We start from the raw sequence: 26,824 nt of genomic DNA on the forward strand, positions 1-26,824 counted from the left end.
ATTATCCCCACGTCTGTCCCAGATACTCTACACAGTCAATGTAGTTTCATGAAAAAAAATCCAAAGTTCCTGTCATGGACTTTAGCTGATTCTCAAATTCATGACGAAGAGAAAATAAGAATTTGGATCTTAAAGGAGAAAAGAAGTGAGGGATTCATCTTACCCTACAGCAAGACTTAAATCCAGAATAGTAAAAACAGCATGGAACTGGTCTGAAGACGGACCAAATAGAATGTCCACAAACAGGCCTGCAAGTATATGGAACCTCGTGTTCTACTGATTAGGCATTCAAACGCAGTGAAAAAAGGATGGTGTATTCAATAACATGTGCTGGGAAAACTGTCCACGTGGGAAAAAAAATTAAATTGGATCTCTACATGCCACCATATACAAACATAAACTCTTTATGATTTTATAGTGCTTCAAAATGGGACTAAGTACCCAGAATTAAGTACCCAGACAGGAAAGCACAGTGCTAAAAGATCAAAGCTGGACTCACATCCTCATATTGGGGTCAATTACCAATTCAGTCTTCAGGAAATTTTGTATTTCATTAAACAACTACAATATTATAGTTCAAGAAAGGCCCGGGTTTCTTGAGAAGGATCATTATGTAAAAACAATGGCAAAGAGCAGTGAGGGAAGAAATATAAATGCATAATTTAAAGACAGTTCCGAAATTTAGCCACATCTTGCTTTGAGGCAGCCTGGATTCAGGTGATCATTGCTTCTGGAGAAAAGTAAGTATAAACATGACTAGTGAATGTGTGAGCCAAAGTTCAGCCAAACAACTGAAATAAAATGACCTTCAATTACAAATTAAGTCAGATCAGTCTTTCTAAGCAGTGGCCTCCTTTTTCAGTTAAAATCCGTAAGCATTGTTTCCAAGCGCACCAGAAAGTTTGCCATGTTTTGTGATATAGCTCTTTATCTCCAATAAGCTGAGAGGAAGTTTTGTTTGTTTGTTTTGTAAAAATACTAGGACAACTCACAACTTTAGTTACAGTAACTTAAAATCAATGAGTTTGGAATCACAATAGAAATACATAAGAAATGAAGTCATTAGTTTAAATCATTTTTTAAAAACTCGGGCCACTAGATTTACCTTTTCTTTGAGGTGACATAAAAAGCAAAAACAGGGCTTCCCTGGTGGCGCAGTGGTTGAGAGTCCGCCTGCCGATGCAGGGGACGCGGGTTCGTGCCCCGGTCCGGGCGGATCCCACATGCCGCGGAGCGGCTGGGCCCGTGGGCCATGGCCGCTGGGCCTGCGCATCCGGAGCCTGTGCTCCGCGGGGGGAGAGGCCACAACAGTGAGAGGCCCGCATAACGCAAAAAAAAAAAAAAAAAAGCAAAAACAGGATTCCTTGCCAGTCACACATACAAATATTAAAAATAACCCCCTAAATCTAAACATTAGCATTTTTGTAAGGCTACTTTGTTTTCCTAGTCTACCTACCTGAATATTCTGGCAACATTGGTGCAGACATCCTTGTCATCTATGTACTGTCCCATCACCGTGCAGAGCTGGGGAAGGGCACCGATGATTAGCAACTTACTTCTTGCTAGTGGTGAGTCAACCAAGTTTCTCAGCGTAGCAGTCATCTATGAAAAAAAACACATTAGTGCCATTTTTAAAAATTAGAAAATACAGCAACACTAATCGGCACAGCATAATTCATACCATAAGTTTCGTTACATCAGTGGCTAAACTGAGGCCCTGTCACGCATCTCCCATCAGAGAACATGGGCCTATATGCACAAGTAACGCAAAATGACAACCAAGAAATGGATACAAAGAAAGCCTACTTCGGTTCGAAAGTAATGAGTGAAATATTCGCGTTAAGAAGCCATTAGCATACCAAAACCCCAGGGTTAGGCAAACCGTCCTCTGGGTTTAGTAGAAGTCATAAGATCATCTATTGACCCTGTGACATGCCACATGAGTTCCACAAAACAGGAATTCCTTGTTCCATATTCTTATAAACACCCTCAAATGACAATGCTGTAGCCAAAGAATATTTAAGACTGTTAGTCTCATTCTCTTCCAAGTGGCAAGGATTGATGTCTTGCAAATGTATCTTATTTTGTAAAAAATGTTCAGAAAAGCTATGTACTTTAACCCTTGTCTGAAAGTGGAGAACAATTTAATAAATCCATAAACGAAAGTTGCTGTTATCTAGTAATTTTAAATATGCAGGGTGATCTTTCCTCGTGAGATAGTACAGGCAGGCTACTGGTTAAGAGAGTCAGCTTGGGAGCTGGATGGCCTGGTCAAATCCCAGCCCTACCACTCACCAGTTTAGGTTAGTTAACCTCCCAGAGCACATTTTTCTCAACAGTAAAGCGGGGATGGTGATAATTGCCCTGGAGTTATTAGGATTCAGTGAGATGAGATGCATGAGTGGCATTGCCACTGCTGATTAACTAACAGGAGCTCAAAAGTCATGGGTCCCATCCCCGCCTTTGTTGTGGGTCTTCACATCCAAAATGCAGAAGAAGGGAGATCGCTGGCCGTAGAGTCAAAGGATGGAGATTCAAGTCCGAAATCTCTTCCTAAATAAGTGACTGAGGCACTCACTCGTTCCTCAGCTTCCCCATTTCCTCATCTGTGAAAAGGGGGTTACAGCCCCTGCTCACCAGCCAGGGTTGTGTGTATCGGGTGGAAAAAATGTGACACTGTTTTTGTACACTGTAGAGCATTATGTAAATATAAAGCCATAATTAATAAACTTTGAAAACACTTATTAAGATGACATGTATCTTTGATTAGTTTTCCTTTGTAACAACCGCCACAAAAAGATTTTGTTAAAATATAACCCACTACCTTCTAAAGCAGAGAAAATAAAATTAATGCTTCAAATAAATGTGTGCAAGTCTTTTGTAGTCAATTCAATTATGCAGCAATTTAGTAAATTCTTCCCTGAAAGATTCAGAATCCAAAACACTGGAGGGGAAACAAACTATTCTACCATTCCACTTTACCAGAGATCTACAACGCAGTCTCTTGAGCTAAGGAAGGCTAACAAACCATTCTAGGCACTTCAAGCCATCACTGCCATAAAATGGAAAATTCTCATCATCGGACCCTGGCTCTACCTGTTCTCCTTCTTCAGAGACAGCCCAGGCACTTGAGCACTGCTGGTTTATGTCAATCCAAAGGGAGACTCAGAGGCTTCCCCACTCCGACACCAAAGAGCACAGATGCCCAAGTGAATCCTGGCCTGAACCAGACAGAGACCGTGGCAGATCACGGAACACTCATTCCACCCACGGTGCACACAAACGCCTCCCCTTCCCTGGCCCCCACGGCTTCACAGATTGGGCACCTCAATCCGTTGTCATCTTCTGGCTCCCCAACTCAACCTCTGGCAGGGGGCGCTGTCAGCAGGAGGGACCAGACTTTTCTTAGGAGCTTTTATTTTCTTGGTTCAACCTCAGTTTTGGTGGGGTTTTTTTCTCCCTTTCAACCCTTTTTCTCACCTCATTAGCAAAAGTTAAGACAGCTCATGGTTCTTTTTCCCCGAATACATAACTTTTATAACTTTTGCCCAAATCAAGAGTGGAAGCACACATTTATATGTGACACATCACCTGATTTTAAATCCCTATCTATTTACTGCCTGTATCAATCACATTATATGGAGTACAGGGAGTTGAGTGAGTTGAATGTTTCCACATTTGTCAGTTGTGATGTGAGTAGAATAATATACATGAAACATATACCATGCACTTGAAAAATACATAGTGATGCCTCAATATATGACACTACCATCAACACAGTGTCTCAAGTTGCAAAACTTCAGACACATTCCAGAACTTGCCTTTCTCCTTTCTGTCACCCTAAGCCCTACTGGCTTTTTGTCTATTGCTCCTGGAATATGACTCCATTTCCTGGCCTTGGTGTACAAGGCCTGGTATGGTCTGACTCTTGCCAACCCCTCAAATTTCATCTCATACCACACATCCCTCACAAACTACTTTATGTTAGGTTATTTAATATTACGTTTTGTTGTCTATTTCTCTATACTAGAAGTTTCAGTGAGGGTATACACTTTTGTCTTTTCACCATTGTGCCTCCCAGGCCCAAATCTAGTGCCTGGCACACAGTGGGTCCTCAATAAACATTTGTTGATGGAATGGACGAATGGATTAATACCTACAAAGGAAACACTGGTATAAATAGAAAGGTTGGGATTCAGAAAACCATGGATGAATCAGACAATATCTCAGGTAGATGGACTTTAAGATGATTTAAAAGGAGCGGAGGAATAAAAAAATAATCGATGAGAGAAAAGTGGACTTCCTGGAGGGGGACTAGTGTATTCCCTATTCATCTCCTTCACGACAGCAGCTCCTTCCTAGGCTCCTAACTCCTTTCCCTCCTTCCCTTTCAACAGCTGATTAATCACCTGTTCTACCTCTTCTTCCCATCTTCAAGGCTGCTGGTTCTGTTTAAGCCCATTTCATCTCTCTCCCAAACTCTACACTCCCTGCATGGGCTCCTTCCACTCTCTCCACTGTTGGGCTCAACTCCCCACAGCGTCTCCCTGCTGCCAGAGGGAGCATCTTGAAACCCAACCTTCCCTGTTCAGACTTCCTCTGACTTCCGGTGGCCTACTGGGCAAAATCCATCTCCTAAAGGCTATTCACTCTCTAAAGCCCGGTTCACCCCCCGCAAGCTCATCCCCTTCACCTCCCCCTTCCTCCCTCTCCGTCTTTCAGACTCTGCACCATACACAACCTCCTCATCCTTTCACAATTCCAAGCCTTTGAATGGACCGCTGCCTCTGCCCAGAATGTCCCCCTCCATCACACTCTGCCGCCCCTTCTCCAACCTGCCCACCTCCTGCTCGGGTTTATGGACACAGCTCAGACTCACTTCTCCTCTGTGAAGACTTTTCAGCGGTTGATTGCTTCTCTTCCAGGTGAACAGACCTTCCTGTTCCACACCCATCACAGACTCCTAACCACTAGTTTCAGGTACCTTCTCTCCCACTGTGAGCTCCTCCACAGTCCAAACAGTTTCTTATTCCTTTTCCTACCCAGAGGACAATAAATATGCCCATAAAAAGCTTACTGGATGGGGCTTCCCAGGTGGCGCAGTGGTAGAGAGTCCGCCTGCCAATGCAGGGGACACGGGTTCGTGCCCCGGTCCGGGAAGATCCCACGTGCCGCGGAGTGGCTGGGCCCGTGAGCCATGGCCGCTGAGCCTGCGCGTCCGGAGCCTGTGCTCCGCAACGGGAGAGGCCGCGGCAGTGAGAGGCCCGCGTACCGCAAAGAAAATAAAAATAAAAATAAAAAATCTTACTGGATGATACACATCAGGAAAAGGGAAGGAAGAGGGGATGAGGAGGGGAAAGAAGGAAAGGAGGAGGAGGAAGGAAATGAAGGGACAAGGGAGACGGGAGACAGAAAAGGAGGCTTTTCCCCTTTAAGGAGCCTCTGACAAGAAAGTGCCCCGGCATTAGCAGAGGCCTGGTGGTAAACCAGAGCTTAAATCCCTGGGGAGGAGGGTCAGGAGGAGGTTGCCAGGCAGATGCAGGCGTGAAGGCCCCCCATTTGAAAGGCTGGCTGTGAGCCAATGATCTCACTGCGGGAGGGGCTGGGGCTGAACAGACAAGCGGCTTTTTCTGGGAAAAATATAAACAGATCAGTGGGAGGAGAGTCTAGCTAAATACTGTGGTAACAGTAAAGGCAAATTCCAAGTCAACCCACCTAACTCTCAGCCTGGCTCCAACTTTTTAAAAGAGATATACTTGCAGAACTTGTTAATGAGCTGTGTGCTCTGCCGCTGAGTCTTTGTTTTCCACCCGCAGGAAAGCCCACCCACTGGGCCTGCACCCAAAGCAGGAGTTCACCGAAGTCCGAGCTTCATGCTGGGAGAAATATATCTGTTCCTTTCTTAACTTTCCTTTCTAGTTTATATTGTTCCTAATTCCACTGAGTTATGTACTCTTCTATTTTACTGCATACAATCTTTTAAGCCATCTCAAATACTTTATGACAAAAAAAGAAAAAGAAGTAGAAGTTAGATGCATATACAGATGCTTGTTTAGCTTCTAAAGGACTTTACTGGAACAATTCCCAACTTCTTAACTGTCATCTCACCAAGAAATAGCAAACTGAAAAACAGGAGTTTCCATTCTTCTTTTTCCCATCACTTAATGTGCAACCCCTTGGGACAGATATACTAAGTCAGAAGGCAACCAGTGGGAAGAAGAAAAAGGAGAAGAATATGGAACTGGTAATCCACGAAAAGGACTGATAAAAATGTAAGTGTCCTTGCTTATTAGCAGCTGTTAGATGATGTCTGGGACAAAAGGGGACCTAAATGTTTGGTATATATCAGGGAAGAAACATGCCGGTGTGATTCTGGTTGCTAATCTACTGCTGGAAAATGACTGAGCCACACACACACTCTACAGCTTTGTGGTGCTCACTTTTCCTGAGGCAGCTGGGTTTCCCCAAACTCCTTGATCGTCAGATTGGGCCCCAACCTCCATCAGCATCTCCAGGTAAAACACCTGGTGAGTTTGGTAAAGCTGTCCTATCTCACACTGAACTAGTTGGGCCTCAAAGTCTTCACCATGCAGTCAACATTGGGAGACCCATTTTAAAGGGAAAAATTCTATCAAGAAGTGATTATTTTATAAGGGCTCAAAAAGCATTTTAGTAAAGCAAAATTAGAATTCAAAAGATTTAGCATTAAAAAAATCAATTTAGGTACTTCATTATCGATTTTAAATTATGTTTCCAATGATTAATTATTTGAAAAACCTAAGCAAACACATGAAATATTTGCCTTAAAATATGAGGCCCTCCTGATTTATATCAATGAACTTAAGGATGACAGTGCAGGCCCAGCAGCTGTGGCCTCATCCCCAGCATTCTCTACTGCAGGGGGGTGGGTGCATGGTGGGGAGGGCTGGTTGGCCCACCTGGGCCTCCATATACTGCTCATCTCTCAAGTGGATGACTCCTCTACTCCCTTTGCACTCTCCCTCCATCAGAGTCCTCAGTCCCCAGGGAACTCACCACATTCTTCTGCCCTAGGAGGCATTCAGCCATCAGAGCCGGCCCAGATCGGAGGGGCTTGCAGCTCACAGCCCACCACAGAATTCCTGTTTAGGTGCATCAGAAATTGAACAGGCTCTTTGGCTAGCCCCGGAACTTCACCGTCAATCATGGTATTATTCCTTGGAGAAATATTTTCCCAATTTCAAAAAACCGGCTTTCAAAGAAAACTTTGGAACATAATGCAATTGAAAATTGCACTAACAGTCTGAAAGTTATTATGCTTCCTCTACCAAAATTAGCATCATGAGTCATTTTATTTTTATACATTGAATGCTATTATGAAAAAAATATGAGCAGCTACTTTGTTTTTTATAAAGCTATCTTGTGAGCTTGATCTCATTTGCTCCCTGAATGTTGTAGACAGGAAAGGTATCCTGAGCTCCAATTTTCAGATGAGGAAACCGAAGCCCAGAAAGTCTACCAGCTCCAGGTAGGTGGTCATCTGGTCCTCTAACGACTCCTCATCTGTTGTCTCCCCTGCTCCATTTGACTGTCTCCTAAAAGCATTCATTTTATTGCTCAATCATCTGGAATATCCATAACCAAAATCCCTAGAGCTTTATCTCAACTTAACTGCCAACTGCAAAATGGTTCACTTCCCGCTGATGATGTGAAAGAATAAACACAGCCGCCAGAGACCACAAACAGTGTCAAATGACTTAAGACCAAAGCCACACCATTTTCCAACCTCAGCAAAACCATCTCCCTCTATTAATGAAAGCATATTCATTTTCTGGATTTGTGCCCAATTGAGACCACATATATGCCAAAACCAGAGCCCATGTGGTAACCCAAGAAGTTTCATATTGTCTCATGTATGATTAGTACAGTTCTGCCTGAGAAAAAGGAAACTAATTGTAAGATGCCACTATATACATGAAACCACTAGTTACAAAACTTCCTAAGCATTTTCTTGGAGTTAAGATACATGCATGTGAAAGTAATATTAATTCACAATCCTCAGTAATGCTTGGTGCCTGGCTGTGGAGCCTATTTGGCACATTCCTACCATGAGTGTCCTACTTCTGCAGGAAATGGTTCTGCCCTCCTCAAGCTCCAGTGCCCTACTTTGAGACTCTTATTTAACATTTGCCTATGTTTATTACTGTTTCTCCATTTACTGCCACTATGTCAGTTACACCTTGGTAAAATGAGTAGGTAGCTGGTTCTTCCAGTTGTGGCCGTGATATGTATCAATACAGCTGAAATTTGAATGTCATCTAAACTATACAGAATGCCAGAGCAGTAAAATAAAGAAAATGAGTCTGAAAAAGGTAATGCTTTAAGAACTACAGAGTATTAACACTGATTTTCAGAATTACATGTTAAAGTTAGTGACATTTCTTTATTGCCACAACTAATATGTCTACAGGGAAGAGATGAGACTGAGCAGATATGACAGCAATTGAAAAGCAAATGGCTCTCCCCAGAAGCAGGTGGCATAGGAATACTTACTTCCCACACCTGATGTTCCTTCCTTGTGAGGTGACTTTTCTTAGCATAATCTCCTGGTCACTCTCCACCCCTCACTTCCTGCTTGGTGAGCACAGGTGTTCTCTGCTCCTCCTGGGGCAGGCGTGGCCTGTGACTGGGTGGGCAAGTCTGATTCAGGGGTTCAGGATTAGAAAGCACACCCACCTCAGCTATAAACTACATCCTTCAACTTTCTTCCCCATCTGCCTTAGTCTCTCTCTTATTTCTAATTCAAAGCCCAAGGCGTTACATGTTTGGGATCTCTGACTCCCCCCAAGTCTTCAGGTATGCCATCCGTGGAGAGTCAAAGTTGAACAAGAGTTGCCTATATGTAGCCCTTTCCCAGGAAAGGGAAGAGTAGGCTCTGACTGCCCGCTCTCTCATGCCAGTTGGATGACTGAGTGGTCAGTTACACTACTGGGTATTCCTTTATAGGAAGGAAACCTCATAAGTAGAAATAGCTCCCCTTCCCACTAACAAATACATCATTAAAAAATTAGCAAGCCTAATAACCAAACTAAAGACTGTGACAAAAAAAGAGACTCACCGAATCTCAAAAATAATATGCAAATAAGTAAAATAGTTAATGGTATCATACCCATATCAGTTTCCCCCTTTTAATAATGTCCTACAGTTATGTAAGATGTCATCATTGGGAGAAGCAGGGTGATTGGGAAAATAGGACCCCTCTACTATTTTTGCAACATCTTGTGAACCTATACTGAGTTCAGAATAAAAGATAAAAAGGAAAGCCACACACACACACAAAATACACAAAGATGAAATCCATCTTCAACTCTGTCATCTTAATTGTTGTGATTAATTTTTTCTTATCAGAAATAATTGCTCTTTGAAGCTTCAAGTTTTGGTGATTCTGATCTCACTTTGTTTAATAAGTTTCTGCTGAGTGCCATCTACGTGCCATGTCTTGTTCTAGGTGCTTCAATAGATCATCTTGTTTAACTCTCCTGACTACCCTCTACCCCAGGCACAGCCAGTCACTGGGAGATGAGGAGGGAGAGGCTCACAGAATGTCAGAGCTGAACCGCCAGTTCAGGCCTGTGCTCCCGTCACTAGTCCACAAGGCAGCACTGAGCCCTGTCCCCGCCGGGCACAAAGCCAGAGGGACCATCAGGGCTCCGGAAGACGACGGTACCGCGTGCTGGGGACGTGGAATGCACAATACAGGAGCGAACTCGCATCAGCCAAAGCGGGGAGTTTACTCTAGGGCTTAGAAATTAAAAAACAAAAACCCAACTATATCAAAACATCTCTTAATTTAAAAGTGTAGAGATAAAGAAATCATTTAAGATTTAAAGAGAGTGCGGACAGACCCCCTGCAACAGGACGCGACCCCACCTGCCCACTCAAATTGCCCCACACGGTAGCGGAATTCCTCTTTCCCCGTGTGCTTACCGTAGCACTTGCCAAAGCTGACCAATCCTTGCTCTTAAAAGCTCTACCCTCTTCTACACTGTCCTTTCTGAATTTTCTGGTCACTTCTCGTCTCTCCCTATTCCACACATCTGGCTATTTTATGGAACCTGTCCTCAGCCCTCCTCTAGCCCTACTCTCTCTCTCTACTCTCCCTTTGAGTAGTATCATTGTCTTTTCTTGACTTCAACGGTCAACTCCATGTAGATGACGCTAAGTCTGCTTTGTTGGCTTTACTTTCTCTGCTAAGCATGGGTTCTTCTCTCCAGTTTCCTACGGGACAGTCCCACTTGGCTGTTCTGCTGGCACCTTAAAGTTTTACACGAGGGCTAATTACATCATTTCCCTCCCTCCTCTCACCAAATCAGTTCCCTTACATAACCCTCTAATTTCTGACAATAACATTATCATTTTCTGAGCTACCCAGGGTCAAATCTCTGTTTAATTCACTCTCCTTTTCCCCACACTCTAGAGCCAAAGTGGAGGAGAGGGACTGCCAAGGGCTGGGAAGACCGACCTTCCTGAGAAACTTCCGCTTAGAAAAAGGAAGAATTGGACAGTGGAGCTGTACTGAGCAAGAAGGGTGAAAGATTAGGACTTGAAGGACCCTCTGGGTGGCAGGTTTAGAGGTCAGAGAAGAGAGACCAGGTGTAAGACGAAGGAAAGAAACCATGTTATCTGGGGGGGGGGGTGCCAGACAGTTCTAACTTCAAAAATGTTAAGTCTAAAGCAGGGAAAGAATATATTTCTTTAAGAACTGAACTCAAAATCAAGTGGGTCAGGCTGTAAAGAAGAAAAGGCTGGAAATACAAAGGAATCCATAAAAATAGGAACATTAGTTTAAATCAACCTGGGTTTAATAGTTACGTTATATACCTACAAATTACCTAACTGTAAATGTGAGTACCTTGAGATTTTCTTCAATTACAGTAAATCAGCTTTGTACATAGTGTCCTCAAGACACAAGAGGACAAATGAGACACCAGGAGAATTGGGGCTTGTTTGTGACTGTGACGCATACCAAAGACTCTTCTCCATGGAAACCACAACAGGCTTACTGATGGAGGTGACTCCAGGAATTTTCCTCAGTTCCTGTATTATCCCTTCCCAACTGTCGGGCCTTAGAAGCCAGAAATGAACCCTAACACCTCCTGATAATCCACCGAGATTAACATTGACAAACCCCTATTTCGTCTGTGTCACCTCCTTAGGTGATGCAATTTAATGCTGGAACCTAGGGGGCCTAGCCTTTTAGCTGGTCTGTGTTTCTCTTTTTCCAGGTTTCAAGGAGCTCTCCCGAAAGCCTAACATTCTGGAATTTAGTGATCATGCACAGATTAACCTTCTTTATGCTAATGATTTTGCAGACAAACTCCTGTCTCCAGTTTTGTCAGACTGGGAATATTAATACTTCCACTTAGTGGAAAGTGGTGCTGGTCCCTCTGAGCATCAACGATCATCCTCTCAACATTCTTAAAATGCTATTAAGCATCTGACAGGTAGAACTGAACTCGTGGAAGTACCAGAGTTTTGTCAAAGAATAGGGCATCAGAATACTATTATCTGGACATGGGGATCATCAAAAAGTAGGCCCCCTGGGCTTCCCTGATGGCACAGTGGTTGAGAATCTGCCTGCCAATGCAGGGGATACGGGTTCGAGCCCTGGTATGGGAGGATCCCACGTGCCGCGGAGCAACTGGGCCCGTGAGCCACAACTACTGAGCCTGCCCGTCTGGAGCCTGTGCTCCGCAACAAGAGAGGCCGCGACAGTGAGAGGTCCGCGCACCGCGATGAAGAGTGGCCCCTGCTTGCCACAACTAGAGAAAGCCCTGGCACAGAAACGAAGACCCAACACAGCCAAAAATAAATAAATAAATAAATTTAAAAAGTAGGCCCCTACTGGCAGCTCTCTTGCCCTCCACTGCCTTACTAATCACCCAAAGCACGCCTGGCACAGAGCAGCCACTGCACAGACACTTGTGAAATCAAGGTCTCTTGATGTCAGCGGTGCAGTAATAAACACGCATGTATGTGTACACAAATACATATATGTAAGAAACAATGCAAAGGAAACTTTCAAACATCTCAACACTTCAGTATTTTTTCCTCTAAGCATCACTGGCCCCTATGCTGTGGAGGAGCTGTTTTTCTTTTGTGCCCATTCCTTGATCTCGATCCTTTAGCTCCAGTATAATCAGTCTAAACTCTAGTAACTGCACCAACACCTCTTAATTCGGGCTGCTGTGCGTAAGATCTTAACCCTCCAATCCGTCCGTACCACTGACACACTCTCCTGCCACATTTCAGCTTTTCAGCCTTTATCAGTTTAACATCTTGCACATGCCCACCTGTCTGCCACTCTGATCTCATCTCCTCCTCCCCTTGCACTGACCTCCAGCCGTTCTGTGTTACTCCAAGTCTGCACTCTGTAGCCTGGTATTCGAGGCCCATGACCGTAGCCTCTGAATCTCACCTCCCACGCCTCCCCCATGGAACTCTCTGCTCTGGACAGACCTACCTTTTCAGCAGCCCCCAAACACACCGTATCCCTTTTCCTCGGTGACAGTTTCCCAAATCCTACACAACCTGCAGGACCCAGCTTCAGATGCCTTCTACTCTTTCAATGGCCTCCAACAGGGCTGCTTTAGGGAGACAGGACGACTCTAGCACTGGGTCGGATGGCAGCATGCGCAAAGTTTTAACAGCAGTTAAAGTCATAAAAGAGAGGAAGTCCTGCCTTTATCTTTTTGCCTTGCTGTGTTCTCTCTGGCTTACAGACATTATTCTATTAGTACAGCCGCAAGTCATTTATTTATTTTTTCAATTGAACAAAGTTGCTTTTAAAAAATGCCTTGAGCTAGAGTTACCAGTTCTGAAGGCTGGTGTAATTGAACAATTCTGCCCATGGCCAGATCTGTTTGGGTGAATGTGCACATGAGCGAGCTGGTAAAAAGCCAGTCAGTGCGACACATTCGCAAGAGTAGAGATTTTCATCTGTTCTTATAGTGAAGTCAAGCTGCTTACATTTTTATCATTCGGATGATACAAAACAGCTTTTCTTTGTTTTAATTAAACACAAGGGAATGTCCAGTTCAGGGGATTCTGCAAATGAAATAGCCTAAAACAATATCACCCTTCCCCCAAATTTGTAAACATACACACACATAGTGACAGTGTACAGTTGATACAAATGGCTCTTGGTGACCACAGCAGGAGCACATCCTCAGGTGGAGGCAATAATGGGCCCCTTTCTCCTGCTGGACAGGGATGTGGGCTGCTGACTGCGCTCCTGAGAGAGGCCTGGGGCTGTGTAAGCCCCTCCCCCGCCAGATCCCAGGCAGGTTCAGAGGATGGCTTTGGAGATGATGACAGTGCCCAGTGAGTGGTGGTGGGCAGCAAGGAGGGAGATACTACAGCACCCTTTCCCCCACACCCTAGAGGGACGCAAGGACGTCGGGACAAGAAAGGGGCACCTGACCCACTGAGTCAGTTTGCGTTTGAGGAGGCCGAAGCAAGGGAAGAGGGAAAGGAGAGGAGCATAGGGAGAAGTGCACTGTACTTACTGGCATACCAGAGGTCCTAGCTCTGGATTTGATGTATTTTTGGTCACAATAATACTCAATTCTCCTTTATACCAACTGATTTAATTATATATTTTTATTCTATACAAATACATTTATATATTTGTTTTTATTTTTAAATTTATAAATTATGTATAAATATATAAATGCATATACATATATCCAGTCAGCACTCCTATCTGTAGGTTCCACATCTGCAGATTCAACTAGCCATGGACGGTGTACTATATCCATGGATACAGAGGACCAAGTATGGGACCTGAGCATCTGTGGACTTTAGTATCTGGGGCAGGTCCCCCATGGATGCTGAGGGACAACTATATATATATGAAAGAGCTTTTTAAAACAAGAATTCCAAAAGCTTTTACATAAAAATTAAAAGCAGAGTATCTCAATGGAAGAATGGTTGAGAATTTGAGGTACATCTTCATCACAGAATATTATGCTGCCAATAAAAAGAATAAGTCTCTTGAGTTTTTTACTATGTATTATTATTATTATTATTATTCGGTATGTGGGCCTCTCACTGTTGTGGCCTCTCCCGTTGTGGAGCACAGGCTCCGGACGTGCAGACTCAGCAGCCATGGCACACGGGCCCAGCTGCTCTGCGGCATGCAGGATCCCCCCGGACTGGGGCACGAACCCGTGTCCTCTGCATCAGCAGGCGGACTCTCAACCACTGCGCCACCAGGGAAGCCCTACTATGTATTATTAAAATAGAAAAGAGAAGTGCACAGAATATTCCATTTTTGAAAACCTATTAGTAGGGTTTCCCTGGTGGCACTGTGGTTAAGAATCTGCCTGCCAATGCAGGTGACATCGGTTTGAGCCCTGGTCCGGTAAGATCCCACATGCCGCGGAGCAACTAAGCCCATGCACCACAACTACTGAGCCTGCGCTCTAGAGCCCGCAAGCCACAACTACTGAGCCCACGTGCCACAACTACTGAAGCCCACATACCTGGACCATGTGATCCACAACAAGAGAAACCACCTCAATGAGAAGCCCGCACACCTCAACAAAGAGTAGCCCCTGCTCACCGCAACTAGAGAAAGCCCGCACACGGCAATGAAGACCCAACGCAGCCAAAAATAAATAAATTAAAATAAATTAAAACAAAAAAGAAAACCTATGAGTGTATTAAAAGGTGCTGAGCACATCTGTGTGAACAATATTGGCTAACAGGGAGAACCAGGAGGAGAAACAAGGAGGAAAAGAGGGTGACAGAAAACAAGCAAAAACAACTCTTAGAAAGAGGAAGTTCATGATAAAAAGCAAGAATTATATAAAATTATACATATGTAAGTATATATAATATATATGCATGTAAAATGCATGGAAGAATGGTTACTAAAATGTTGGAGGTGGATTATCTAAGGGTGAAAATAATTCAGGTGATTTTTACCCTCTTCCTCATACTTCTTTTTTTGCATTTTAACAAGAAACATAATTATATAACCCAAATAACTATTTTCATTGAGGGAAAAATTTAAATAACTCCATAACACTGTCAGCATGAAAATAATGTTTCTTAAGTCTCCCTAGCCAAAAGATGGCACATCCAGTAGAATTCTGAATCACTCATAACTAAAGGAGGTTTTCACAGTCTTTTTCGAAATGGAGACAGACCACAAAGTCCAAAATTAATAATTATCATATACACTTGAAGCATCTTTAAGGCAGGGACTAAATCTAATTTTTAACACACTTTCCCCAAGGCTTTGAACATGCAGTCCTTGATCAAGCCCCATTAACTGACAAGCACATTTCAAATCTCATCAATTATTACACCAAAGATGCTATTATCTGATATACAAATGCTATTAAAGAGTAAAATCTCTTCTAAAGAAGAATACGAGACCTGAAGCAGCTCCAATGAAAATAATTCAACTATGAAATTTAATCTGCCACAAAAGAAGTAATGAAACTCTAACACATAACACACTTTTTCTTCCTGCCCTGGTCATACTAAATGTATCTGGCTTTGCTACCACCGTCTACACACGCCCTCAACAACTGTCCACTCAGTGTCATTAAATTCTGTCTTCTTTATTGTAGATACAATATTTATGATATAAGCTACCAATCTTCATGAACAATCTCCAGGCTAGACCTGTCTTAAACTCTGAAAGTTAACACTCTGCCTATTAAAATTCTGATTATAACATGCAATTGTTTTGAAGAGGTGCTAACTTTTCATTCTTCCAGGCCTGCTTTCTCCACAGGGTAGTGGAAATAGATGTCTACATGCTGGAGACCTGCTCCGTGAAAAGCCATGGAATAGCCTTTCCAGAGGAAATGGGCACACACGGGGCAGAGGTGTGGCTAGGGCTGCTACCCTGATCCCCGAGGCCAGGCACCCTCACCTGGCTACAGATAACAGCCCACCTGTTTCCTGTTACACCCACTGGCAGGTAAGTGGTATTAGACAATGTGAAGACTAACTTTACATGTCTAACTCTTTCAAGTAAAATACTTACTTGGACTAACAAGTGGCCTGAATTAGGCAAACATGTACCAGATTTCTTGGTGTTCTCGCTTATCTGCATCATCAAATTCATCAATATTTCAACAGCACCTTTGCCAATCATCTCATGAAGAAATCCTGGATTTCCAGAAATGAATTTGATCACCCCCATGCAGTATAAGAAAGCTTCGGTGTTAGCTTGCAGCTCTTCACTTCTCAGGACCTCCAATAATGATTCTGTCAAAAAGATGAATTATTACAAATGGATGAGTAGATCAGCTGGAAAGAGAGATATTAAAGCACTTATATGTGAACATCAAATACAATTTGTAAAATGTTAGCCAGAACCTACATTCAAATGCTTGTGAAGAGTTGCTCACATGGCATAAACAGGAAAGCTTACTTTTAGCTAAGACAAATCTCTGGGATTATTATATATAAATAAGAAAGTGTTCTTTTAACTGAATGCCATTCCTTGCCTCTTATTAATATTTGCCAAACTTTATTTTTGGTTACAAACAGTTTGAGTTATTATAGAATAACTAATAATCAAAGCAATTTAAGAGTTAAATTTCAACAAACCTTTAAGAATATAGTGGTTGCTGTATGAATGGAAAGTTAATCAAGATAGGAACTTTTAAAAGTATCTCAACAGTAGAAAGGGGTGCTTCGAATATAACATCCACCCTTTCCCAAGACAACTTAAAGAACATCCATCCAAATAACATACAAGTACTAGGTTTTAGGATTAGTCCAGGCAGCTCTGATAAAGTTAAACATGCCTATCTCACATTAATTTTTATTAATGTCAATGTGATCATCTGTCAGAACCTTTCTTTGTTTTTAGTCTGTTACTCTCAATGAGCTGATTCAGTGTTAGAAATTTGTTTCAGTACTGGCTTTGTCCCTGTCTGCTGGGATTAAAAAAAAAAAAAAAGAAAAGAAAGAAGAAGACCATTTATCCTATGTTGCAAAAAGAGGACTTAAAGTCTCTTCCATGTTGCTGCCTTCCCTTAGATCAACAATACTAATTCATAAAAGATTTCTGTTTAGGTAACTATTTAAGCATCTTAAGTATTTAAGGGTATATAAAGAATTACACATGATTAGCTAGATAATTAGAACGTATTACAATTTCTCTACCTACATATTTGAAACACATTTGACACACTGTGATGTCAATTTTATACAACAGTTATAGATGTTTTCCCAGTTTTAACCATTCCTACTACATCAAAAGATCAAACATTTCAATTATGTCAAACACTATTAAATGTATTTTTTCTAGTAGTAAAACCAAGACCAGGAAATGAATTTTTAAATAGGAACCACTTTATAAATTATATATTATTACTACAGGCATTTAAAAAAAAATAGCAGGTTATCCTCCTAGGTTCCAAAGGATACATTAAATGAAACATGGAAAACATAGAAGACAGAGAAAAAACAGGCATCACCTAACTTCTGCATATTATGAGAAAATAAAATATTCCAGCTATCATTAATTATAACTTTGCTCTCCAAACTTTTCATTCATACCCAAGTACAACATTTGCTCAATGGTAGTGCTGAATAATACTCACCCAGGATGCCATCATTTTGAATCAGAGAATCATTCTTCTCACTCCTGCTAATTTTAAATATAAGCTTGCAGACGTTAAGAAGACTCTTTCCACTCACTTTAAGCTGCAGAGAAAGAAATCACATTTCCACTGCAGGGAAATAAAGATATGCCGTGATTTTTAAACATAAACATCTAACTTAAAAAGTGCAGCAAGAGAATTTTAAAAACATAAATAAAAGTTCTAAGGAACTCAACTTTCAAAAGTTTTGGCCTCGTATTTGCCAACTATGGTATCTAATTAACTCACTTATAGTAAGTACAATAGAAGTGATATTTAGAGTAAGCACATTTTAATGATAAGCCTTTATTTCTTACTTCATGAAGTCTCATGCTTATATGTGAAATTATTACTTTTTAAAGAATATATGAGGAAAAGGGGGGGCTGCTGTTGATAAATTTAATTAAATGGAGTAAATTGCCTTCCACAAAAGTAAAGGAAGATGGATGCTAAAATTTCAGATTAAACTAACCTAGAAAAGAATACATCATGGAGGTGAAGGAAAGAAAAGAAAGGGGAAAAGTACAATTATATTTATCATTTGTATAAAATAAAATGAAAAAGTAATACTCTTTGATTAGATAATACATATGTATTTATTACAATATTTAAGCCTATTTCTGGAATGCTTTGAGAAAATCGCAAGTAACGTTCAAAGGTTAAAATTACCTTCTAAATCACAGAAAAATATTCAAGTAAATTAAGCAATAAGGAAGTATACTCTTTAAAAAAAAACACAGTATAGGAGGACTGAATCAAATGGTCTAAATTAGCTGCATATTTATGTAAAGTAGTAAAAATTAAAATAAAAAATCCTAAATGCCCAACATTTACGAATAGTTTAATAAATTGTGGAACATCAAAACTATTCATATTAAGCAGTCACAAAAGTATAACAGTGAACACCATGCATAAAAAGACATAACCTACTGTAAGATGGAAATACTATGTGCCCTCACTGCAAGAGTGTAGAATATATTTGTAGGAATGAGGTCATCCGAACAAATAAATATATCTGTGTGAAAAGGATGGCATATAGGTCATTACTTTATAATTAAAAAGTATCCTTAAAAAAAAAAGGGTCTTCCCTGGTGGCACAGTGGTTAAGAATAAGCCTGCCAATGCAGGGGACACGGATTCGAGCACTAGTCTGGGACGATCCCACGTGCCGTGGAGCAACTAAGCCCATGCGTCATAACTACTGAGCCTGCACTCTAGAGCCACAACTACTGAGCCCACGTCCCTAGAGCCCGTGCTCCACAACAAGAAAAGCCACTGCAATGAGAAGCCCGTGCACCACAACGAAGAGTAGCTCCTGCTCGCCGCAAGTAGAGAAAGCCCACGTGCAGCAACGAAGACCCAACGCAGCCAAAAATAATCTAAAAAAAAAAGAAAAAAATTCCTTTAGAAAAAAAGGAGTCTTAAAATTATCTTCAATATTGTTTACTTATTTTTAAAATTTTATTTATTTATGTATTTAGGGCTGTGTTGGGTCTTGGTTGCTGCGCGCAGGCTTCCTCTAGTTGCAGTGAACGGGGGCTACTCTTCGTTGCAGTGCGTGGGCTTCTCATTGCGGTGGCTTCTCTTGTAGCAGAGCATGGGCTCTAGGCATGCGGGCTTCAGTAGTTGTGGCACACGGGCTTCAGTAGTTGTGGCTCGTGGGCTCTAGAGCGCAGGCTCAGTAGTTGTGGTGCACGGGCTTACTTGCTCTGCGGCATGTGGGATCTTCCCAGACCAGGGCTCGAACCCGTGTCCCCTGCATTGGCAGGCAGATTCCCAACCACTGCGCCACCAGGGACGTCCTCAATATTGTTTATTAATGAGTTTTGAGCTAGTAAAAAAAAAAAAAGATAATGGAATTTGTCAGACATATTCTTAAAAGATTCATTCTATGTTTGATCCACAAATATTATTGAGCTCCTATTGTGTACCAGGCGCTGTGCTGTTTGCTGTAGGAAACACCAAGGTGAACGTGGTCAGCCCCGAGCTGGAGAGAAAGGGGGAGGTGAGTATTATTCATGGAGCAGCTTCTGTCTGCCCCTCTGCTCTGGTGCTTTTCATGACATCTCAGAGCAAACCCTGCAAATTAGCTATAGTCACTCCCATTTTGCAACTGAAGAGTCTGCTCCTCAGACAGGCCATGTCATCTCATCTCAGCATCACCTGGGTGTGTATTAGAAATGCAGAATCTCAGGCCCCACCAGCCGTATTGAACCAGAATCTGCATTTTACAACTTTGCCAGGGGATCGTGTGTACATTCAAGTCTGAGAAGCTCTGTTATGGAAGGCTCAGAAACTGTCACACGTGGCAGAATGGAAATTCTTTCTGTTCTCAGGATGAAAAAAGGAAATGGAAACTTAAAAAAAATGTTTTCAATGTTTAGGTATTTTTAAAATGTTGTTTAAAAACCTAGGGGAAAAAAGCTGACTAGAGAGAAAAAAAATCTGTATCAATGGAAATATATATTGCCCTTTATATTTGGGAATATATTTTAATCTGTTGGCAATCTTCCACTATATTATGAGCCTCTGAGGTCAAAACCATGATTTGTTACTCTTTCTACATGTGGAACGTAGCATCTGCTATGTACTTAGTGAAACTTGTTGAATAAATGAATGAATACAACTAACCTCACTCCCCACTCCAAGTCTTATATTTTTAGTGAAAAGTGGGAAAGAAAGAAAAAAAAAAAAGAACACCTGGTATCAGAGTTTTCATTAAAAAACCCCCAACAAACCCCACCATTTCCAGGCCTGCTATAAGGTCAGTTTACATTCAAAGCAAATTCCTATACCTTCTCTTTTGGTAACTGTAAAATTATGACTTTGAGACAAAAAAGACAATAAAACATTAAATTATATGCAAGGAATATAGACTACCCTACATAAAACAGCATTTGCCCCAACACAGGCCATTCCCTTTACTCTGCTTTATTTTTTTCCCACAGTGCTCATCAGCCCCTTTAGCACTTTAAGTGTTTACTCTCTGTCTCTCCTGCTACATGGCCAGCCTGCCAGGCAGGGGTTATTTTATTCACTTTCATTCCCTGGCACAAAGTAGGTTCTTGCAGTGGGGTAGTTCACCTTTATGTTAAACATAGGAGTTTATTTTATTTAAAGCAAATTTGGAAAATTAAAGAAAAGGGAAGTTTAAAAATCACTCATAACACTGCCACTGTATATAGTCACTGTTGACATACTGCTATTTCTTTTCTGTTTTTCCCCCTGTATAGGATGTTAGATTGTCCTCCCTTCCTGAATGTAGTTGCTTTCACACTGTATATATGTTTGTACTCTAAAAAAATCTTAAAATAGGCAGATATATTTTTGTAAGATTTTTTTGATACAAAGGTTAAAATGAAAATGGCTATCTGGCAAACCCCACTTAACTGAAGAATGCAAGAAATCAGAACTAACATTATACTCACTGGATTTTTTTTAACTATAAATAATTTTAAATGTCTGAATTATAATATTAAACTGGTAGATAAAATATTAGCAGAAGTTACTTTAAAAAATTTTAGTCCTGGGCCTCCCTGGTGGCGCAGTGGTTGAGAGTCCGCCTGCCGATGCAGGGGATACGGGTTCGTGCCCCGGTCTGGGAGGATCCCATATGCCGCGGAGCGGCTGGGCCCGTGAGCCATGGCCGCTGAGCCTGCGCATCCGGAGCCTGTGCTCCGCAACGGGGGAGGCCACAACAGTGAGAGGCCCGCATATCGCAAAAAAAAAAAAAAAAAAAAAAAAAAAAAAATTTTAGTCCTATTATCTTCAGTTTTTTGTCAAATTTTTTTTTCTTCAACAGCTTTTTATGATGTCCTTAAAAAAAACATTTACATAGAACCCCATTACCAAGGTCTAAGGAAGCAATGTCTTGCCTGGAGCATTATAGAAGATTCACGTAGCAGATGGGAAGTAGGACTTGTTGGTCGATCCTGGCCGCCATCTACAGTCAATCAAAAAGGACAGCCCACCCACCTCTGCACTCTGGACTGTAGCCTAGCGGTCTTGCCCGATTCAGCCAGGCAGACAGTGTCGTGGAAAGGGCTTTATCTAAACATATGTTTAGTTCAGAATGTGTTCACTGCCTGGCAGATCACAGCCTTTTGCCCTAAAATACTTAAATTGTGCCATGTATATAATTAATTTGAATGGCACCTTTAATAACCAAGATGACATTTTCTCTGCAGAGCATTAACAAATTCATGGCATTTTCCTTCTTCCTTTCTCTCTCTCTTTTATTTATTTACTTACTTGGTACAGAGCACAATGCCTAGGATGAAAAACAAAGGCAGTCCCTGGGCAGCTGGTTGCTTGGGTCCAGCCCAGGGCAGCTACACCAGTAGAGCCCTCCAGCCTCACACTGGGGTCTCCTGGGCCAGGAGGTGCTCCAAATCCAGGGCTGGAGAAGGAACTGGGCAAGCGTGCAGTTATCTTTTCATCTCTACTTATAACTTCCGACTTTAAATCCTCCCTGTGGTTTATGTTCTTTCTGTTACATTAAAACTGATCCATTTTCATCAATGAGAGGGGCTTAAACTATGACTGAAATCATTATTTCAAGGAAATGTTGCTTTCTGCACCACGTATCATATCACAGTTTTTACAAAGAGGGTGAATAGTTTAGGGTGGCAGCTAAATAAGAACATAATTCTCCAAAACACTGCATAGAATATGTAGTCAGAATATTCTGCTTTATGAAATACTTCAAAGTAAGAAATAGTGGGCACCCTTACTAAACTATTAGTAAGTATGCCAACACTTACCTTCACTGTGTACTTTAAGATTTTAAATTATATGAATTATGGGTGTTAATAGCTTTTACTTTTATGGAACCAGGTAAACAAAGCTTCAGTCATCTGTTTTAGCGGCTCTCTTAGAACGGTCTATAATAATTGTGTCTTATCTTTTGGTTCCAACTGTTTATGGCTGTGACAACAAAGGGCTGCCCTCAAACAATGATATCACTTTGTTTGAGACAGAGTTCTACAGACTTTCATTGAAGGTGTCTGGCCTTTTCTTCTAACACCTCACAGGAGCCTTCTATGACCACCTTCCCATGACCACTAAGCAGCTGGTTCTGTTTCACGCGGCCTCATAAAGCACCTGGCCACTATGACCACAGCCCAAGTTATCTGAAGTTATTTATTAAATCATGTGATAGAACCAAGCACCCAGCAGAAACCTTAGGGCAGAAACCACAGTGGGCTCTCCGATACTGATCTCCAGTCAGGTTACCTGAGCGACTGTTTTGAATGTGTTTGCCTGTTGTCACTTTTTTTAAAAACCTTGCCACAGTCCATGTGTAGGCAGTTATTTGAACATTTTATCTGTACTCAGCCTTAGTTCCTTAGATGGTACTTTCTGGTCAAAATTCTGGGATGTCAGTTTACCACCTTAATTTTTTTTCAAGATTCTAAACGAACACACTGCATTTCTAATCTTCTTTGTAATATTTACAAATAAAGCATTAAACAGAACTTTTACGTGCTACAGTCTACGAGACCAGAGGAAAGAAAAACTTACTGCTAGAATAATTTTTGCAAGTTTAAGGCTCAGCAAGTCTGAGCCAACATCAACTAGTTTATATAGGGTCTTCAGGAGAATACTTCTTCTCTTAAATTTACTTCCAAGCATGTTTCCTTCCTCTAAAGCGTGGTGAAGTTGTGTGCAAGCAGCACAAACCGTTTCAATGTTTTCCTCTGTCAGGGCAAAGAGAGCAAAGCAGAACTTACTCATTGAGGTCAAGTTTACAAGTGTGTCAAACACAGAAGGTATAAGTAAAACCCTATAATTATTTCCCTGGACATCTTCAAATTCCTGAACTATGTTTCTTTTTTTTCCATTTCTTATCATTTCCATCTACCTGATTTTTTTTTTTCCATTTTGTTGCTCCATCTCCTACCGTGTTGACTTCTTTACTAATCAGTTAGCTTATGTAAAACACACAGTCTTTCAAAGAGTGTATTGAGAAGTGGAGCTGCATTATCTCAGCTGCTCTCCTTTATTCCTGATGAGCCACCCACCAATGCTCTGCTCAGGGCCCCAGAAGCATTCCACTCACGTCTCTGCCACTGACCCTCTGCCACACAGTTCCAAGGGCCCAGAATGTTCTCCTTACCCTCGTCGCTACTGACTTTGGTCCTTCAAGGCTCTGTTTACTTTCTGGCTCCTCTCGAAAAGGTGTACCATGCAACATTCAACAAATACTGTTACTTTTCACATACATATGCATGTTGTGTTACATGCCCAATGCCCTCAAACAGATGTCATGCTAAGTGAGTAGGAACCACGCCTGACGCATCTTTGAACCGATAGTGCATGGTGCAGTGAAAATACTGTACTGACAGCCTATAACATAGTTTAATGCAGATTCATTTTCTAATATGTCTATTGATGAAAACGATGATCAACATTTTCCTATGAGAATAATGCTCATTATCTGAGAAAGGAAGGTGCAAGTGGAACAAAATCTCAAAATGTCACCACATCCACCATTATTTGGAGGTGGGTATTAGCAAAGAGGATAATAAAAAGAAGACTTTAGTTAGGAAACGGGAGACCTAGACCACTTCATTTTATAATTAGAATTCTGAGGAAAGCAATTTTTGCAAGTGGTAGCCCTACCAACAGGCATACAAGGAAGAAAAGTAGCACACAAAATAGAACATGAGGGGAATATAAGGATCCAAGGTATAAGGCATTCAGTTGAAAAATATTATCTCTGATAGATGCCGTCACAAAATTTAAAAGTAGGAAACCAATCTTAAATAAATACCATAATGTGCTCTTGAAAGCCCGCATAGAGGAAGTGTGCGCCTGCAGAAGGAAATGACTCAGGCCATTTTTAGCTCTTTTCAACAATAACATCTAAGAAAAAATTTTAAACCTCAATAGCTAAGTAACCTTCCATGCCTTTCAGTTATGCACTGAAATAAATGAATTGATGGGAAATGACTTAGACTAACTTTAAATAAAGGGAAAAACCTGAGCTCTACTGTAAGAAATAGTTTTGTTTTGTTGTTTTATTCTTCTGTTACTGGCAGTTTCTTCACAAACCCAAGTCCAGGCTGAGGGCTACTCTGTGGCAGTGGGTAGACTTCAAGCTATTTTTCTAATACTTCCCTCCACAAACTCTTCAGCCTGGTGGGCTCTACTTAAGAGTAGCTGTTTTAGCTTAAAAGAAATTAAAAAGGAAGGCTCCCGGGTCAAATTTTAAACTATTGATCAAATTACCTCTTTCTACCAGTTGGTCTGTTATAACTGCCATGTAGCCTCAAAAGACAGCTTGAATCTAAGAGCTATCAAGATTCTCAAGGGGCTAAAGCTAGTGGGTGAAAGTTTGATGAGTAACAGAAAGCAAGGTAGGTAGACTCAAAGTAACTTCTCCCCATAAGATACCTATTAATTAGAAAGGGAAAAACAGAGATTTTACAGTGGAAAAACCTGGCAGACACCACCTTCCCCAAGTGATCAAAGTCCACATCACCAGTAAAGGACCACATCAGCATCACGTGCCTCCTGATATGATACACTGGGCAGGACACAGCGCCACTCACGCTGCACACTGCCCCAAATACCTAAGAAGCATCTAATGGTGAGAAAAAACCAGACAAACCCGATTTGTGGGGCAGTCTATAAAATAATTGGCCTTTTCTCCTCAAATACATCAAGACGTAAAAGAGACATGACAAACAACGGTATTTTCTTTCTCTAAAGGAAATCATTAGGACAACTGGCAAAATCTGAATAAGGTTTGTAATTTCCAGATACGTAACAGAACGCCCTTGTTTCTAAAAATACATGCTAGAGTACTTAGGGATATGGGGTATCATGAGGGCAATGTGTTCTCAAATGGTTCAAAAAGGGGAAAAAACAATGTGTGCGTGTGTTGGGGGGGTGTGTACAGAAAAAGAGAGCAAGAGGGAGAGAGGGAGGCAGGGAGAGAGAGAATGATAAAGCTTATGTGGTAAAATGTTAATATTTTGGGAATCTGGGGGAAGAGCATACAGGATTTCTTTGTACTATTCTTGCAACTTTTCTAAAAGTCTGATATTATGTCAAAATAAAAAGTGAAAGAAAGAAAGAAGGGAGGGAGGGAAGGAGGAAGGGAGGAAGGAAAGATCTCAAAGGGTCAAGTAACCTAGTCCTGCCACCACTTGCTGTTCTTAAAGTTGTCTATGGAAGAGATGTCATCCTTCAGCACTTAATAATCCCCCAAGAAGGGAGATTCATCCACATTTCAAACCCCAAACTCCCGCTAAGTTTTCTCTGTTAGTGCCTGTGGTGACAGAGCCCTCAGAACCCTCTTAAAATCCTTCAAGCTGAAGACTTTCTCCAAGACAGGCCTTTGTGCTGCCCCTATCCTCCCCACTGTGCTCCTCCTGGTATGTTTTCTTCTTTAACCTTTGCCCAGATTGATTGCTCTTCCCATTAGTTTTTAGGCACATCTCCTAAAATAAAGGACCCGATGGTAATCAGGCTATCATGAGGGTGAAAACGATTGACCCTAGGGGGAACAAAGTCATCATGGTCTTATTCTCAGGGTTTTGAGCTGCAGTGGACTTTGGTGATGTTCTAGCCTCGGCTATGCCTCACCTGGCAGGTGAGAGCACCTCTGCGCACAGAGATCAGGTGATTCCCAGCCATCTGCTTCGTTAGCAGCACCAGGACCAGAAACCCCATCCAGGGCTCCCACATTAACCAGAAGCACTGCCAAGCATCATCAGAGAGCCCAGGAGGGGTGAGGTCATTTGAACCTTTAAGGAAGTAGGTCTTTTGCACAACTTCCCTGGTTGGTTGGTGGGAAGGACTCATTTACCCTGCTTCTCCTAGGGCTTCTTCCGGTGGCTACCAGGCTGGTTCACTCATCCAAGGAGCACTCATTCCACAGTTGTTAGTGAGGGCCTCATGTGTGCTGTGGGCCAGGCACTGGGCTCGGCCCTGGGCCAGGACTGTAGCTCCAGAGGAGCCCATTTCAACTTCAGAAGTAGAATCCCTGAGGAGCAGCAAGGGGGCAGAAGGTGGGATCGGGGGGTGGGTATTCCATAGGTCAAGCTTTCCATAGGTGACCTTGGCAGAGACCCATGGGTTGTGAGCCTTCCTTGCTGGGGCATTCCAGAGTGTAAGGGTTGGGCATATCCCAGGCCACTTCCTGCTCTGAGTGGCCTCCC

General features: G+C 41.9%; 1 protein-coding gene across 1 annotated transcript in view; it reads right to left on the bottom strand.

Annotated features, from left to right (window-relative positions):
• ARMC2 (armadillo repeat containing 2) overlaps positions 1-26,824 on the bottom strand; it is a 106,002-nt gene that overhangs the window by 38,732 nt on the left and 40,446 nt on the right. The window contains exons 8-11 of the mRNA XM_082633393.1: positions 23,178-23,353; positions 17,616-17,718; positions 16,046-16,269; positions 1,457-1,602 (exon numbers count right to left, since the gene is read on the bottom strand). Coding sequence (XP_082489519.1) covers positions 1,457-1,602; positions 16,046-16,269; positions 17,616-17,718; positions 23,178-23,353 — 649 coding nt within the window. The remainder of the gene's footprint in view (positions 1-1,456; positions 1,603-16,045; positions 16,270-17,615; positions 17,719-23,177; positions 23,354-26,824) is intronic.

Source organism: Mesoplodon mirus (genome assembly GCF_964341445.2).
Source record: "Mesoplodon mirus genome assembly, chromosome: 10".
NCBI lineage: Eukaryota > Metazoa > Chordata > Mammalia > Artiodactyla > Ziphiidae > Mesoplodon > Mesoplodon mirus.